Source organism: Penicilliopsis zonata (assembly GCF_001890105.1).
Source record: "Penicilliopsis zonata CBS 506.65 unplaced genomic scaffold ASPZOscaffold_5, whole genome shotgun sequence".
In the NCBI taxonomy this organism is placed as follows: Eukaryota; Fungi; Ascomycota; class Eurotiomycetes; order Eurotiales; family Aspergillaceae; genus Penicilliopsis; species Penicilliopsis zonata.
Window position 1 is genome coordinate 607,617 of NW_019208915.1, and position 14,018 is coordinate 621,634.

At 52.9% G+C, this 14,018-nt stretch overlaps 6 protein-coding genes across 6 annotated transcripts in view; 2 read left to right on the forward strand and 4 right to left on the reverse strand.

Moving 5' to 3' along the window:
• Window positions 1-363: 363 nt before the first annotated feature.
• Window positions 364-2,784, forward strand: ASPZODRAFT_131210 (hypothetical protein). Its single transcript, XM_022722700.1, has 3 exons — window positions 364-558; window positions 757-2,320; window positions 2,372-2,784. Exons 1-3 carry the CDS (start codon window positions 535-537, stop codon window positions 2,560-2,562), a joined length of 1,779 nt encoding a protein of 592 aa, XP_022582166.1. The 5' UTR covers window positions 364-534; the 3' UTR covers window positions 2,563-2,784.
• Window positions 2,785-2,892: 108 nt separating this feature from the next.
• ASPZODRAFT_141238 (hypothetical protein) lies at window positions 2,893-3,480 on the reverse strand (the record flags this gene model as incomplete). The annotated part of the gene is made up of 3 exons (XM_022724730.1): window positions 2,893-3,017; window positions 3,085-3,412; window positions 3,478-3,480. 3 exons carry the CDS (start codon window positions 3,478-3,480, stop codon window positions 2,893-2,895), a joined length of 456 nt encoding a protein of 151 aa, XP_022582167.1.
• Window positions 3,481-3,756: 276 nt separating this feature from the next.
• On the reverse strand, window positions 3,757-7,828 carry ASPZODRAFT_158581 (hypothetical protein; the record flags this gene model as incomplete). The annotated part of the gene is made up of 3 exons (XM_022726361.1): window positions 3,757-4,413; window positions 4,483-5,631; window positions 5,662-7,828. 3 exons carry the CDS (start codon window positions 7,826-7,828, stop codon window positions 3,995-3,997), a joined length of 3,735 nt encoding a protein of 1,244 aa, XP_022582168.1. The 3' UTR covers window positions 3,757-3,994.
• A 1,684-nt stretch (window positions 7,829-9,512) lies between these two features.
• On the forward strand, window positions 9,513-10,590 carry ASPZODRAFT_15109 (hypothetical protein; the record flags this gene model as incomplete). Its single annotated transcript, XM_022725699.1, has 3 exons — window positions 9,513-9,563; window positions 9,660-10,134; window positions 10,190-10,590. 3 exons carry the CDS (start codon window positions 9,513-9,515, stop codon window positions 10,588-10,590), a joined length of 927 nt encoding a protein of 308 aa, XP_022582169.1.
• Window positions 10,591-10,611: 21 nt separating this feature from the next.
• Window positions 10,612-11,394, reverse strand: ASPZODRAFT_63774 (hypothetical protein; the record flags this gene model as incomplete). Its single annotated transcript, XM_022729183.1, has 2 exons — window positions 10,612-11,223; window positions 11,290-11,394. 2 exons carry the CDS (start codon window positions 11,392-11,394, stop codon window positions 10,612-10,614), a joined length of 717 nt encoding a protein of 238 aa, XP_022582170.1.
• Window positions 11,395-11,424: 30 nt separating this feature from the next.
• ASPZODRAFT_1739647 (hypothetical protein) overlaps window positions 11,425-14,018 on the reverse strand; it is a 2,916-nt gene continuing 322 nt past the window's right edge. Inside the window, exon 2 of the mRNA XM_022727016.1 lies at window positions 11,425-13,975. Coding sequence (XP_022582171.1) covers window positions 11,855-13,975 — 2,121 coding nt within the window. The 3' untranslated portion in view covers window positions 11,425-11,854. The remainder of the gene's footprint in view (window positions 13,976-14,018) is intronic.

Here is a 14,018-nt window from a genome sequence, read left to right on the forward strand (position 1 = left end):
TCCTTAGCGAAAATCTATCTCTAGTGCCAGCGTATTATTGTGATAATATGACCCCGGGTACGTGATGCCAGTTCTGGCTACGTCCGGCATTCTCGCGAAAACTCCATATTGTGTATGCCATGAGAATATTGTAATTGGACTCGGAGTCTGTAGAATAGATCCTCGACTTCTTTCCACCGCAGAAGACTCTTATAATCTCCATCAATCGACATGTAGGTAACGTAGAAACCTGAAACTGAGTCAGTTGCCACTTGGTCTCCCAACTTTAATCAGACCACAGTCAAGCCAACCAGGGCGATCTCGACGGCTGACCAGACAATCTTCACACGATCCATGAGCTTATTATTTATCCCATCATCTATTACGCCTCTTTACCTCCGCAGAACCAGTCCCCATCGTCCAGCGTGATTGCGCTCTCTGGTCGTGAGCTGACTCGCATGCTCTCTCCGCCTGCCGATCGCCGCCGCGTTGCACTTCCCGTTCCACCAGCGGAATTTGCCCTCCGCTGCGCCGCCACGAGGACTGCCGAAGACCATGCCCCCCGCCAACACGCCTCTTGTACGTCTGTCCCATCTCTGTTCTGTGGTGATTTTTGTTCTGCGTTCTTTGGCCTCTTTTTGTTGCGGAGGCTGCTCGTCCACTGGAGCCTCGATAAGGCCGTTTTGCGTTCATGGTTTGGGACTACCTTATCTGTCCCAAGGTTGCCCGCTCGTCCCTATGGACCCGTTGTCTAACTCGATCGCTTGGTCCCAGCAGGAATCTCCGTCTCGGACACCAGCAGCAGCTGGTGCGTCGCCGCCGCAAGGTTCGACCCCGGTCCCCATTCCTACGACGTCTTTGCGCCTCCAGAGTAGCCGGCCCGACGACGCTGCCCATGACGACAACCCGGGTCTCCCCCGCGTCCGGATGCGCTACTCCGCCGATTCCTCGTCCCTCAGCCGACAGCGGCGCCGACGGCAACAGTATCTGACAGAGGAGGACGGTGGCCATCGGATGGAGTTGGACGACATGCGGAGCGCGCGCATGGGGGTCGAGGTCAACCGCCGCATCCCCATCATCCGGCGTCCGCGGGAGGAGGCGGGTAACCGACCGAACTATGAAGGTCGCGTTTCGAGCCTGCGGTCGCTCTACGGATGGGCGCCTGGGTCGGACGATGATAACGAGGAGCCGTTTCCCGATACGAGCGCGATCTCGTCGTGGTTCGGGCGACCGGCTGATTGGGAACCGGCTCGGAATGCGCCGTCACGGCGCCATCTGCGACGCGAGAACGGCGGTCGGACATCGTCAGCCCTGACCGGGGATTCTTCAGACAGCGGCAGTCGGAGTCGGATCCCCGACGCGGCCCTTTCAACGGAAGGGTTACTACAGTCTATCCGACGACAGCCTCGGCTTCCTAGAACACGGACCCTACGAGATTACCTTTTGGATCAACATCGAGAACGTGGTGCAGGCCAGGAGGCCGAAGAGCGAGACCGCCCTGGGTCATTGGTCTCAAGGGCATATCGTGTCCTACCGAGTAACCGGGGGGAGTCTCACCGCAGTCCTACTAATGATGACCGGCCACGCATCAATCTTCATCGGCTCTTGCACATCGAAAACCCGCCCAGTCCGAAGTTGCAAGAGACAATCAAGTATCTGGAGGGTCTCCGATACTCCGGATCCTACGCGGAAAGCATCTCATCCGCCGCTGCTGGCGGCCTGATTCCGTTGGACCTCTTCGCTTGGGACGATGACGACTTCATCCTCGACACAGCCTCCCTGGCACCGCCGCCTGAATGTTCCTGGCTGAGGCCCGGGGTGGTCTTTTCCGGATCGCAGCGAGCCGCCTCCAGCAATACTCTCTTCAGTCGGGTCTCGAATCCGAGCATGTCAGCACAGGACCCAGTGATCGTCAACGGTAGTGAAACGGGCCGCATCAGCGTATATACGACCAGCGGGCGACGATACCTTGCACCTAGTACCGTGTCGCAACCGGGAAACACCAAGGACGACGACTGGCCGGTCAAAGTCACCATCCATAGCATCAATTATAAAGACATGACCTTATCGGGAACAATGGAGGCCTATAACATTCCAGATAAGACCTCGCCGACGCACGATGCACATATTATCACTTTTCTGGAGGGCGAGATCATCGACTTCAACACGCATACTCTTGAAACCAAGAATTTCCGCGCCGATGCCGGAATCGACAGTACATATTGGCGCGAGCTGCAGCCCTTCAAGGATCTGACAGACGACGAGATGATCAAAAACCTTGTGAGCAAGAAATGGATCTCGGATGACTTGGTGGGGGGATGGATTCTGATGCGCTGGAAGGGTACGTTTCAATTCTCCTATTTCTCCAAGCCATAACATTCTAACTGATCAGAGCGCTGTTTCATTACCCCTACCGACTCACGACAAGGCCTCACCATCTCCGGGTTTTATTACATCTCTCTGCGTCGTGACAACGGACAAATCGAAGGTCTCTACTATGACCCGGGAAGCTCGCCCTACCAGCAGCTCTCGCTGAAGCCGGAAACGAACAAGATGGTCCGTCCGTCATACTGTTTCCGATAGTATACCGTATATAGAACTGAGCTACTCGATTGGCGGCTTTCTTTCTCTGATTCAATTAGCGTGGCATGGCGTTGACTTTGTCTATATGGTTCTATCATTGAGTAGCCTAGCTGTCATATTCTATTATCTCTTAGCACATACTGTTACTCGTGGCGAATTACTTAGTTGACTCAATTGAAAGGGTCCAACACTACATCTACTCAAAAAGACATTTGACTGTGAAAGGTTGTTATTTTATTTTATTTTGTACTTCATTGAGCTCTGCGAAGCTACTTGGGCCCGTCGGGTTCCATCGATTCCAACAAGATCCGCCCATCAGCCGGGTCGCATTTACTGCTCAGTCTGGAAGTAGTTGAGGAGGACGGAGCGCTCCTGTGACTCCTCACCCCAGTCCTTGACAACGACGCAAGAGCAGTTGACAACCTTGCGGGCGTTACCCTCGCGGTCGAGCTGGCCTGTAGCATTATTAGCAACGCTTTCCCGGTGGATGTTTTCTTTTTCTGTTCTTTTTTAAAAACTTACACAGACCAACCCACTCGCCCAGCATCTTTCCATCAGGAACCTTGATGAGAGGGATCTTGTGCTCGGAGCAAAGGGCAACAACAAGCTTCTTGTAGGCCTCCTCCTCGCAGCCCTCGTTGAGGACGCACATGTGCGCCTGGCGGCGGTCGAGCGCCTTGGCCGCCTCGCGCAGGCCGCGCGCCAGACCGTCGTGGATCAGCGAGATGCGCAGGACACCCTTCAGAGCATCCAGGACGGACATCTGGCCGCCAGCGCCCGCATCGGCGGAAACTTCGACCTCATCGGCGGCGGCGACGGGGGGGTTGGAAATGGTCTCTTCTCCGTCCGACTAACTGGTTAGCTCATTATACCATGAGTACGAGGTTAAAAAAGAAAAGGAAAGAGAAAAGATACCATTTTGTTGTGTGGACTATGACTCGATGTCGGAAGATCCTCAAAGAGTAGTGGTTGTTATCGGTTGGCGATTCGGGGAAATTTCGTGAGCTTCAAAATCCCGATTTTCTCTCGGCTAAGCTTTGGTGTGCCCTATAGATTATGTAAGCTAGTATCATAATTATCACGTGATGGCTATACTTGGCTTAGTAACGCAGGCCTTCCACTCTATTCTCATACAACATACAGGTTTCATACTTGGTGTGTACTTTACTATGAGAATAACTCTTTACTATTACGGGGGAATATTCATCGTATCATCATTTGTCCAAACGGACATGCATAGCATCATCATATCGACATGCTCATTGCATCATGTTATGTCCAATGGCTGTGGATCAGGATTATCATCTCACTATCAAACAAGAAGAGGTATCGTAGTGGTACAGCAAAAAAGGAGATCGTGGACCCCAAAAGTGGGAGATGACGGGTTTCGTGCAGAACTTTGTGCCAACTTTGCTCGGTGAAGATCAGGAAATCAGACGTATGCACCTGGCACTGGGTGACTGTAGCCGTTAACCAGGCCGTTGGTTCCGGTGGAGAAACCGTCTTCGAGAGATCGGTCGAATGCGTGTCCGTTGACTTTTGGTATTTCAATGGCAGACGCAGACGTCCCGTTGGAAGGTTCTGGATCAATGTGCATCCTCAAGAACTGGATCTCGAGCCCATTCAGGTGTGGAACGTGCGGAACCAGGTCCATGAAGTCGGAGAGCTTCACCCAGAATACAGTCTTCATATCAAGATATTTCCGGCGGGCTTCGCAATCCTTCTGCATAATCTCCCCGAAAGAGGAATTGTGGAACTCCGATTCATCGGCCTGGACGAGCACCCGACGGGTTACGCGCCAGAGGTTCATGCGTTGGGTCTGTGTGGCTTCACGCTTCTCCCAGCTAGGATCTATCAAGCATTCGGTCAGCCATTTTTAAACTGCAAGAAATTTCAGGTCATCTGTTGCAAGAAACTCACATTGAGAGAGCTGGAGATCATTGGTCGCGAGCAAGGGTGCAACCAAGTAGTTAGGAACCCATCTCTCGTCTGCCACATCAGGCTCACACGCCGGATCAAGCTGTTTCGTCAGGGCAGTTACAACAGGCATGAACTTTTGCAACCAGGCATGGCTCCGCGCAAGAGGGTCGTTGGAGCCCACCAGGTTGGCCGCCAGGCAAAGCTTGCTAGGCAAAGCGTCCCTGCGTCGCTGCTCCTGCTCTTCCTGTTCCTTCCGGAGCTTGGCCGCACGCAGGCGCTCTTGTTCCAGTCGCTTCTGTCGTTCATCTTCGGCTTGTTTGATCCGCCTCTGGTCGGCTTCCTTCCTCTTGCGGTCTTCTTCCTCGGCCTTCTCCCGAGCAGCACGAGCTGCCTTGTCAGCGTCTTCTTTAGCCACTCGAGCACGCTCCTTCTCCGCAGCAGCTAGTTTCTGCTCTGCAACCTCTGCAGAACGCGCGTCCTCGGCCTTTTTGGCTTCGACTTGCTTGCGTTCCCTAGCCTGCGAATCCTCGTCTTGGACTTCGGCCATTGGAATGTCATCTAGCGCGTGGGATTCGACCTTGTCACGCTCCACTTTGACGGATGCTTCATCTGTCTGTTTGTGCACACCATTCTGCTTCTCTACAGAGGATTCTTGCTTCAATTGCACAATATGACTCACGGGAGGAACGACCTTTGATTCGTCTGCATCTTTCACCGTGCCATTGATCGCAGCAGACGTTCTGTCTTCCGAAAAGACACGGCGCTTCTTCTTATTGGCGTCTAGAGTCCGGCGTTCGGTTTCTGAACCGCGAGAACGCGAGCGTTCTGGACTGGCACTATTATTGCGGATACGCTTCAAGGAAGGGCCGGTAGACTTGGGTGCTGAAGTATCTGGGTGCGTATGGAGTCGAGACTTGGCAACTTCCTCTCGACCGGAAAGCGAATCAGATGAAAACAGGCTGGGTTGTCTTCTGTCCCGATCTTGGGGTGGCCGACCAGCAATGAGACGTCTTCTCTTGGGAACCTCGTCAGCCCGAGCAACGCCGCTCGATTCACTGTCTCTCCGCACTTTCAAGATTGGCTTAGGCCGGGTAGGCTCTCCACGGGCAGTGTCCGGGTCAGAGGTAGCAATAGAGTGATCATGGCTGTCTCGGTTCGGAACTTTCGTCGAACGCGCACTGGTTAGATTAGTCTTCTCTTTTGACTGAGTTGTTGGTTCTCGTCTCTTCTCCTTGGTCAAAGCGGCATCTCGAGAGACTGGCTCCTCATGGTTATTGTTGTTGCTGGGTTGCCGTCCGGGAGGTTTCTTTTGACGAGCGACAGGCGAGTGCGATTCACGGCGGACATGTCTTTTGCTTTCCTTGTCGTGTCGAGCGCGTCGAGGAGACGAGAGATCGGACTTCCGCGTCTTCTTGGTCTTCGAAAAAGCTTCATATGCATCTTCTAGAATTTCCGCCTCCTCCTCCCAGTTCTCTCCCTTGCGGTCACGGGAGATCTCATAATAGGTTCGTTTCTGGAAGCGGCGTGTGGGATCGAAGTTCGGTTGGTCCAGTAGAAGCTTTATGACAAGTAGGTTCCCTCGACCGATTGCCGCCAGCATGGGGGTGTTCCATCCTGGTTTGTGATTGTTCCCCTCCAAGGGTTCCGGATCAGGATCGGCGTCTCCGATTCCAAAGAGCAAGGACATCACTTCATCATGGCCACCCTTGGCAGCTGCGATCACAGCCTCGGCATCTGCAGGCTGTCCCACGTTGAGGATTGTCGCGACGCCTGCTATATCACCCTTGCTAGCAAACTCCCTCAGAGTCTCCGGGGATGGCTTTGTCCACAACAGGTCATTCCGGGTGACTTCACTTCGGACGGTCTTGCGCCTACTGGTTGCTGCATTGTAGACAGGCGGGCTTTTGGCACCAGGCACTGGAGGAGATTCACGCGGGCTAATGGCGGAAGCGCGTCGCCCAGATTCCCTCACGCCATTGCCTCCTACCTGTTCTTCGGAGCGTCGCCTAGAGGGCTTGGGATTCGCCATTGCTTCTTCGATCACTCGTCGGATTTCGTCGTAGTCTTCTGAATCAGAGGGGACCAAGTCGCACAGTTCATCACCCTCCGCGTTGAGAATACGGGGGTTTGCACCTGCGTCGAGGAGCAACTTCACCACATCCAAATGCCCATTTTCAACTGCGTCAATCAACGGCGTGTCCCTGTCAATGTTTTTAGTGTCCACGTCGCAACCTGCGTCGAGAAGAAATTGCACTATAGGCGCACACCCTTCGAGAGATGCGATTTGTAGAGGCGTGTTCCCCGCGTTGTCGGCAACATTCAGATCGCCCGGGCGTTCGGCATGCCTAGCCATTGCAGCCTCCAGTTCTCGGGCAGCACAAGCCCGCGCTAAGCGCGTCCGGCCATTTTGATCACGCTGTTTCTTACCCATCTGCTTTGCCGGAGATGCTGATGAGCCATCTACTGAAGCAAGCTTGCGGAAATGGGCGCTGGGCAACGGGGAGCTGCTAGCGGAAGACGAGACCGACTGCCGATCTTCAGAGCTTTGCCTCGGTTGGTGGCTTGTGATCAACGATTGCGGTACTTTCCTCTTCCTGACGATGTCACCAGTGCTCAAGAGAGGACCCGAGGCGGTTCGCTTGTGAGAGGGGCGCGCAGGGGAGAGGGAACGGTCGTGGGAAGCGGGGCGAGCAAACGCGAGGTTGTTGACGTCTCTGCGGTCGCGGTCGCGCGGGGCGACAGATAGTGACTTGGGGGGGTTGCGGCGGGGGCTGCTGTCTCCGTTGACACTTTCACTGAAGCTCCGCTTCCTCGAGATCCGCTCCTTCTCGTTCCTCGGCCCGGTCTCGGCAGGCGGGTGGGAGGATTGCTTTTGTTTTGTCAAAACCTGCGGTTCCTCTGACCTCTCGCGCTTCAAGACTAGCGGCAGTGGGGACCGTGCTCGCCGAACGGGGCTCGTAGGACGAGAGGCATCAGCATTCGAGTCGGTTCGCTTTCTTGCCTGCGGGCGAATCGCAGGCAGGTCGCCGTCACCGTCCGCGAGTCCGGGTCCCTCATCGCGTCGTTTCGGTTCGTGCCTTATAAACTTGCGTCTCTTCTCCGGCGAAAGCGACTCGCGGCCAGACTGGATGATAGTTTCCGCCTCCGAGTCGGCCTTGGGGCTCGCCGTCCCGTCATCATCCGCCGCATATTCGGACACATCCTCCTGCTTCTGGGGAAGGGGTGTAGTAGTAGGTTGTGCAAACGGCGGGCGAAGTCGCGTCCGGGCATTCACCGTCGCCGCAAAAGCACTCGGTCCGGCATCCAGGGCAGCTGGCAAGGAGGAGACTGCCTCAACATCACTCATAGCGGTAGCACTCGGTTGTTGGGGGTTCTGCTCGTCATCTTCGGGGGCCGTGGCTAGGGGACGCTCTTCGCAGCAGCCTGCAGCACCAGCAGTTGTGGATAGATGCTGGTGTTTAAGCCACACCTTCACAGAAGATCGATCTAAAGAGAAAGAATCCTTAAAGACCTGTAGGTTGAGTCACAGTGGTGTGAGAAATCACTACTGAGTAAACAGTGATATTTCTCTATCACCTAGCCACAAGATCGATAGTACAGAACGTGGAGAGTGAATTTAGTAAGACAGCTAGGGATTTTTTCAAAGGAATAGATATAATAATTAATTATAGGAGGAAAAAGAATAGCAGATTCAAGAAGGAAACATAAGACAATGGATGGTGCGATCGGTCGGTCGGTCGGTCGGTCGGGGGGGGGTGTGTGTGTGTGGATGGAATGAGGGAAGAAGGGCGAGGGAAGAAAAGAAAGGGCGTGGCAGTTTACGAGAGGCAGTTGTTGAAACGGCCGCCTGGAACAAGCTGCGTCTGGTATCACCAGAACCCGCGCAGGCTCCTCAGTGGCCACCGCGAGCGTCGGGGCGGAGCACCCAAAGCACCCGCTGCTGCTGAGAGGTCGAATCTGCGGGCAGGCCCAAGTGGCGTCTGAGAAAGAGCTTGCAGGATCCCAGAAAATATCTACTCTATGGCTGTTCTTTGGTACAGAATAGCTATTAGTTAGTACACTACCCAGGTAGGTACCTGTTGTCATGGATGTACCTATTCTCGTTGGCAATACTCCGTCGGCGTGGCTGTTGCCTCAGGTTGACAATTTCAGGTTGAAGCTTGTTCTAACTGTATCCGGGCTAGCCACGGTCTACTAGGGCGGCGTCGCGACATGATTGGCTGCTAGACTCCTTCCTCAGGCTTCAAGGCCTGTGATCGGCCGCATCCGGCCAGTCAAAAGGCAGGACTCAGGAGCGGCGTCTGGCTTATCGCCCCTCCAAGCAGATTCGCCACCGGCAGGTGACCAGGCAGCGAAGGCGAAGTGCCCAGAGGAAGACTGGAAAGTGCCAAAAACCGGCTGCAGATCAGCGCCTCCTTTTCCAGCCTTGGCTCGGGCCTCGACATGGATAAACGTACGCCGTACTCCGTATGTAGTATGTTTGCTATGGAGTACGAGTCCTGGCTCCCTACTAGTTATGGTTGCATCGTGACGTTTGTTGAGCTGAGCTGAGGGGAGCTTACTCTACAAGGTTAGAGGCAAAGTCTGTTGCACACTAGTGGTTATTAATAGACTAGAGAGCTTCTGGTTAGATTGGATTACTAAGATCTGCTGCCTTAGGCACACGCCATAGCTCGTACCTCAGGTACCTAGGTACCTAGGTAATAATTAGTAGTTAATTACTCCAAGCTCTACCTTGAGTAGCTACTAGCATATAGCGATATTTAGAGCTAATACATCCACTCGATTTATCTCTATAGAGTTCTTCGTAATGATGAAACAATAGGTAATGTGTACTCTATACTCCGTACACTCGGTGGAGCTTGCTGACTCTCCGCCCGCCTGCCTCAAATTGACAGCCTGGGCTCAAGCCTCGACAACCATGTCGTCAGCGGTGCGAAGATCCTCGCAGTTGACCTGTCTACTTTGATCGAGTCACCGTGAAGAGCTGGAGTGAGCATTGGCATCTGGCCAGCCTCACCTCCCCCAAGATGGATGCCATCGAAGCAGTCCGCGCGCTCTTTGTTCTGGCGACCTGCACGGTGAGTTGCTTCGTCAGGAAATCTAGATTCCACACTGTCTTGTTTGCTTTCGACCAGGTTTGGTCCTAATGGTTCTATGATTCTATCAATCTCCAGACCCTCGCTGTCAGCCTGCCTGCGGCCCTCCGTTCTCGCTTTGTTGCGTATGGCGCCCGTGCGACTTCGACGTCCCAAGCCGACAGCCCGTCGCAGCCTCCCGCCCCGGCGTCCAAGTCGTTTGCTACGCGCACAATGGATAGCCTTGCCTCGTTCAAAGTACCGCACGGCTACTTCACCCACTTCTATGTCGTCTCCGTTCTGTCCTCCCTCTTCTGGACCACGCAGGTCCTCCTCGGCGGGGTCTTCTTTCGGGCAATCGCAGAGAGAGTCGCCCCCGCACATCTACAACCGTCCATGTCATTTAACCAGGTCATACTGTGCTGCTTGTTGATGTTGGCCCAGGGTTCCAGGCGGCTGTACGAGTCGTTTCTCTTTGCCAAACCGTCTTCTTCGAAGATGGGATTCGCTCACTGGCTGATGGGAATTGCCTTTTATCTGGGAATGGGCGTTGCAATCTGGATTGAAGGAACAGGTATGAAAGCCGTGATAAGGAAAGAAAGGGCTCCCAAGCTAAACCATGGACATAGGCAATCTACTATCAAAAAAATTGAGTTTCGACGACATCAAGCTCTCCAATGTCCCGTCACTGCGCACCTTTTTCTGTCTGCCTCTGTTCTTGATGGCATCGGGCCTCCAGCACGATTGCCACCACTACTTGTTCTCTCTGAAGAAATACACCTTACCGACCCATCCGCTCTTCCGCGGTATCATCTGTCCACATTACACTGCGGAGTGTATTATATATCTGTCTCTAGCACTGCTGGCAGCTCCCAAGGGAGAATTCATCAACAAGACCCTAGTCACATGCCTACTATTTGTCGCCGTCAACCTCGGTATCACAGCCAAGTCAACAAAAACCTGGTATATGCAGAAATTTGGCGACGAGTCAGTACGTGGCCGCTGGATAATGATACCAGGGATATATTGATAGTGGGGGGGAAAAGGGGGATTAGCGAGATAGAAATCTCATGGTATTCCCCAACTTGACCACTTTCAATACATCTCGATAAGTCAGGCTAATCCTTGTCTCTCTCTCGTACCAGCCTTGTTCGAACGCATCCCTATCTCGTAGCATATCCCAGTTACATATCGTAGTCGCATTCAGATCCGCGTCTATCCGTGTTTCCGCGATCCCATGCAAGAAATCGGTATACAGGCGTTTCGTGGTGACCAGCAGACTCCGGCGCTCCTGCAAGATCCGAAACCGCGGCCTCCCACCACCTTCGACCGGTTGCTCGTTTCTGCTTCTCTCGTACAGGTCCAGCACAATCGGTGACCCCAGACTCACCGTCGCTACAAGCGGGTAATACGCCGCCCCGTCCTCGTGCGGCATGATCCCCTGGCCGGACCGGTACTCGTTGACCAGGACATGGTTCGGCGCCCCGTGCGGCGCATCTGCAAAGAACCCCAGTCTCTCTAACCGGGGGTGGATCACAGGCGATTCCAGCCAGCTAGGCAGGGGGGAGCTGATCAGCGCGTTGTTCTGCGTAAGCTTTGATGGCCAGGTCTGTAGACGGCGGTGCGTGAGATGGGTCCATCGCGTCCGGGGCGCTGATGTGATCTATACTCAAAGAATCAGTACCTAACTATTTAGTCTCTCTTATGACTTGGCCGTCAAGGGAATTACCCTTTGAAGCAGCCATGTCTCTTCCTCTTCTGTAATAAAGTCTGCGATGTAGAAGGCATCTTCGGGTAGTTTTTCGATGCGGATAGCGTCGAGGTGGTCAGTCATATTTTAGAATGTAATCAATGCCCCTTTAACCAGGATATACAGATGCAACTGTTCAGTGGAATGGCTCTATTTATTAAAGTGGCGCTGCTGCCTCAGGCATACATGGACATTGCCCCACCACATAATCTTTGCAATATCTCTCTAGACAGCGGGTGAGGATCTGGCGAAGCTCACTTGTTCGAGCCCTTACAGTCAAATTTGCATGGATAAGGTCAATAGAGTCAACAGTTGACTCAATTAGTGTTGTTGTCCCGATTAATGCAACGAATGGTGCTGTCAAGGAGGAATGTGAGGAGGGGGTGTAAAATCTTGCAGATAGCTAATGCCATGACTGTTGGAGTGCGGCAGTATGCTTCACTCTTATTTTTTAATTTCTTCCCTCTGCATAATGGTATTCTTCATGGACCAGGAATAAAATTTGATTCATGTTCTTGCAACCCTAGGATGAACATATGGCTGTTCAGATTAATAGAAGACGACGGTGTTTGGAATTGTGCGCCTGTGATCTTTTCAAAGATTGAGCTCGATCTCCCATCAGCTGGAGGTCGACATGAGATCGGTGAAAGTCTATGATCATGACCCGACCTAGTTCGTGATTCCATAACAAATTTTGCAGCCGTAAATCCCCATGCACGACTCCTAGCTTGCGGATTTTTTTCACCGACCTTGCGATTTCAGCCCGCTTTTCACCTGGTTCAATACTTTCACCCCCCCAAGCCATCAGCAGCATATGCTGGATCTCGCCGGCCCCATGAAGAAAATATACCATTTCCAGATCAATTGCACCAAGGAACACCGGGACCACTAATCCCTGTACCTTCCGGAGAACCTGGTATACCTCGGCTTCACGAGAGACCTCCTTCCAGAGTCGGGATGTAGTCCCCTTTCCAACCACTGTATAGCCGTATGTAGAGCATGTGATCTTGAAAGGCGCGCCGTATGATCCACAATCTCCAAAGGGCGTGCAGTTGTGATCAAGATCCCGATCAAGCTGTTTTTTCAGCGAGTGGACCAGCTGTTTCACATCGATACAATGTTGGTTGCCTTCCGAGCCATGTCGATGGAGATGGACATTAGGACAAGAATTGTCTAAGGTGCCTCTTCGTTGCAGACCTAACAGACATCGTTGCGTACAGAAACGTGATGTGTGTTGTTGGCGTTGATCACTAGGATGGGTCGAGTTATTTGGGCGTTTTGATGAACGTCGACTAGACGAAGAGGACATGATTTGACTGAAGCCTCGCTTTCGACCCTGGGTTGCTGGGCTGGTCTCGGAATCAGACGAGTCCGTCGGCTCCCTCCGAGGCGTTTCGATATCCGCGCAATTGCCCTGAGACCGGGAAGACATTCGGCGGGCCTGTCCTGTGGACTCCAATGGGGAAGATGGTAAGTATTCAGAGCCACTTGATTCTGAACTTGCATGTTCTGAGTTTGGGGGTGATTCCCGTAACTCTTTGTCAGGAATTGGGGAACGCGTATGGTCAAAGCTCGTCTTCCATATTTTTAATCGGGATCTGGCAGTATTCCGCCATTCCTGGTCTCGTATTTGAGAGTGAAAACTCATTAAACAGAGGCACAACACCCTAGCGACGGCCGTTACTGGTCGCTGGAAGATACTAGAGCTGTTCATATTCACCTCCATATTCGGTTCACATAGGTGATAATATAGCGTACTAGGATCATGGTAGGGTACGTGGAGAAGAATCAAAGCCAATCCAGTGGTAATATAAGAGTATTCGAGACCTTCCTGGATCATAATGTGAAATCCCTGGACCAACGCCGAGCCAGCTAGCTGTTCGGCGTTGTACGTAAGTTTTTCATCCTTATCGACAGGGATTTGGTCCCGGTTCACAACGTCTTTCCAAAAGTCTCCTGGCCGAAGACCTTTTCGGAGGTTCTCCACAGAAAGCTTGTGTGGTGGCTTATATTCAACTGTGGTAAGCATGGTATTCGTGCCGTCGTCGACTCGATGGATACAGAATTGGTCGGGCCGCGGATTCTTTGAACTTGATGTGTCTAGCACCTCGTCCTCATCTTCTGGATCGTCCAGGGTGTTCCCGTGGTTCTCAAACACAACCCCGTTACCAAGTCGGAATCTCTCTTTGGCGTCTGGTATTTTGCACAGTTCGGCTATGATATCTTGGACATGGTCTTCCACTGCAAATCGTTCATAACTCTCCAGATCCTTTTCACTTCGCAGGAAACGCCGAGAGAAGTGCCGACTAAGACCGTTTAAATCGGCAAAAGATGGAAAAAGCCGAGGGGGTTCTCTCCCTGTCGGTTGAAGGTAATTGAAGACATCAGTGTAGATTTTTAGCTGTTGGGCTGGACAGTCTGACCAAACGCGAAGTTGTGCTGGGCAGTACTTGCCAGTGGGTGCTGGAATACTTCCCTTGGTAGATGTGGTAGGTGTGCCAACCCTTAACTTTTTGGAAAATAAATCGTGACAAAGTTGGACAAAGTTCCCGAAAGAGGTCGGTTGAGTATTTGCTTCTGCTAGCCTTCGTAATTCTGCTTCCTGTTGCTCTCGATCTTCCGCCTGCCTGCGTAATTCTGCTTCCTGTTGCTTCTGATCTTCCGCCTGCCTGCGTAATTCTGCTTCCTGTTGCTTCTGATCTTCCGCC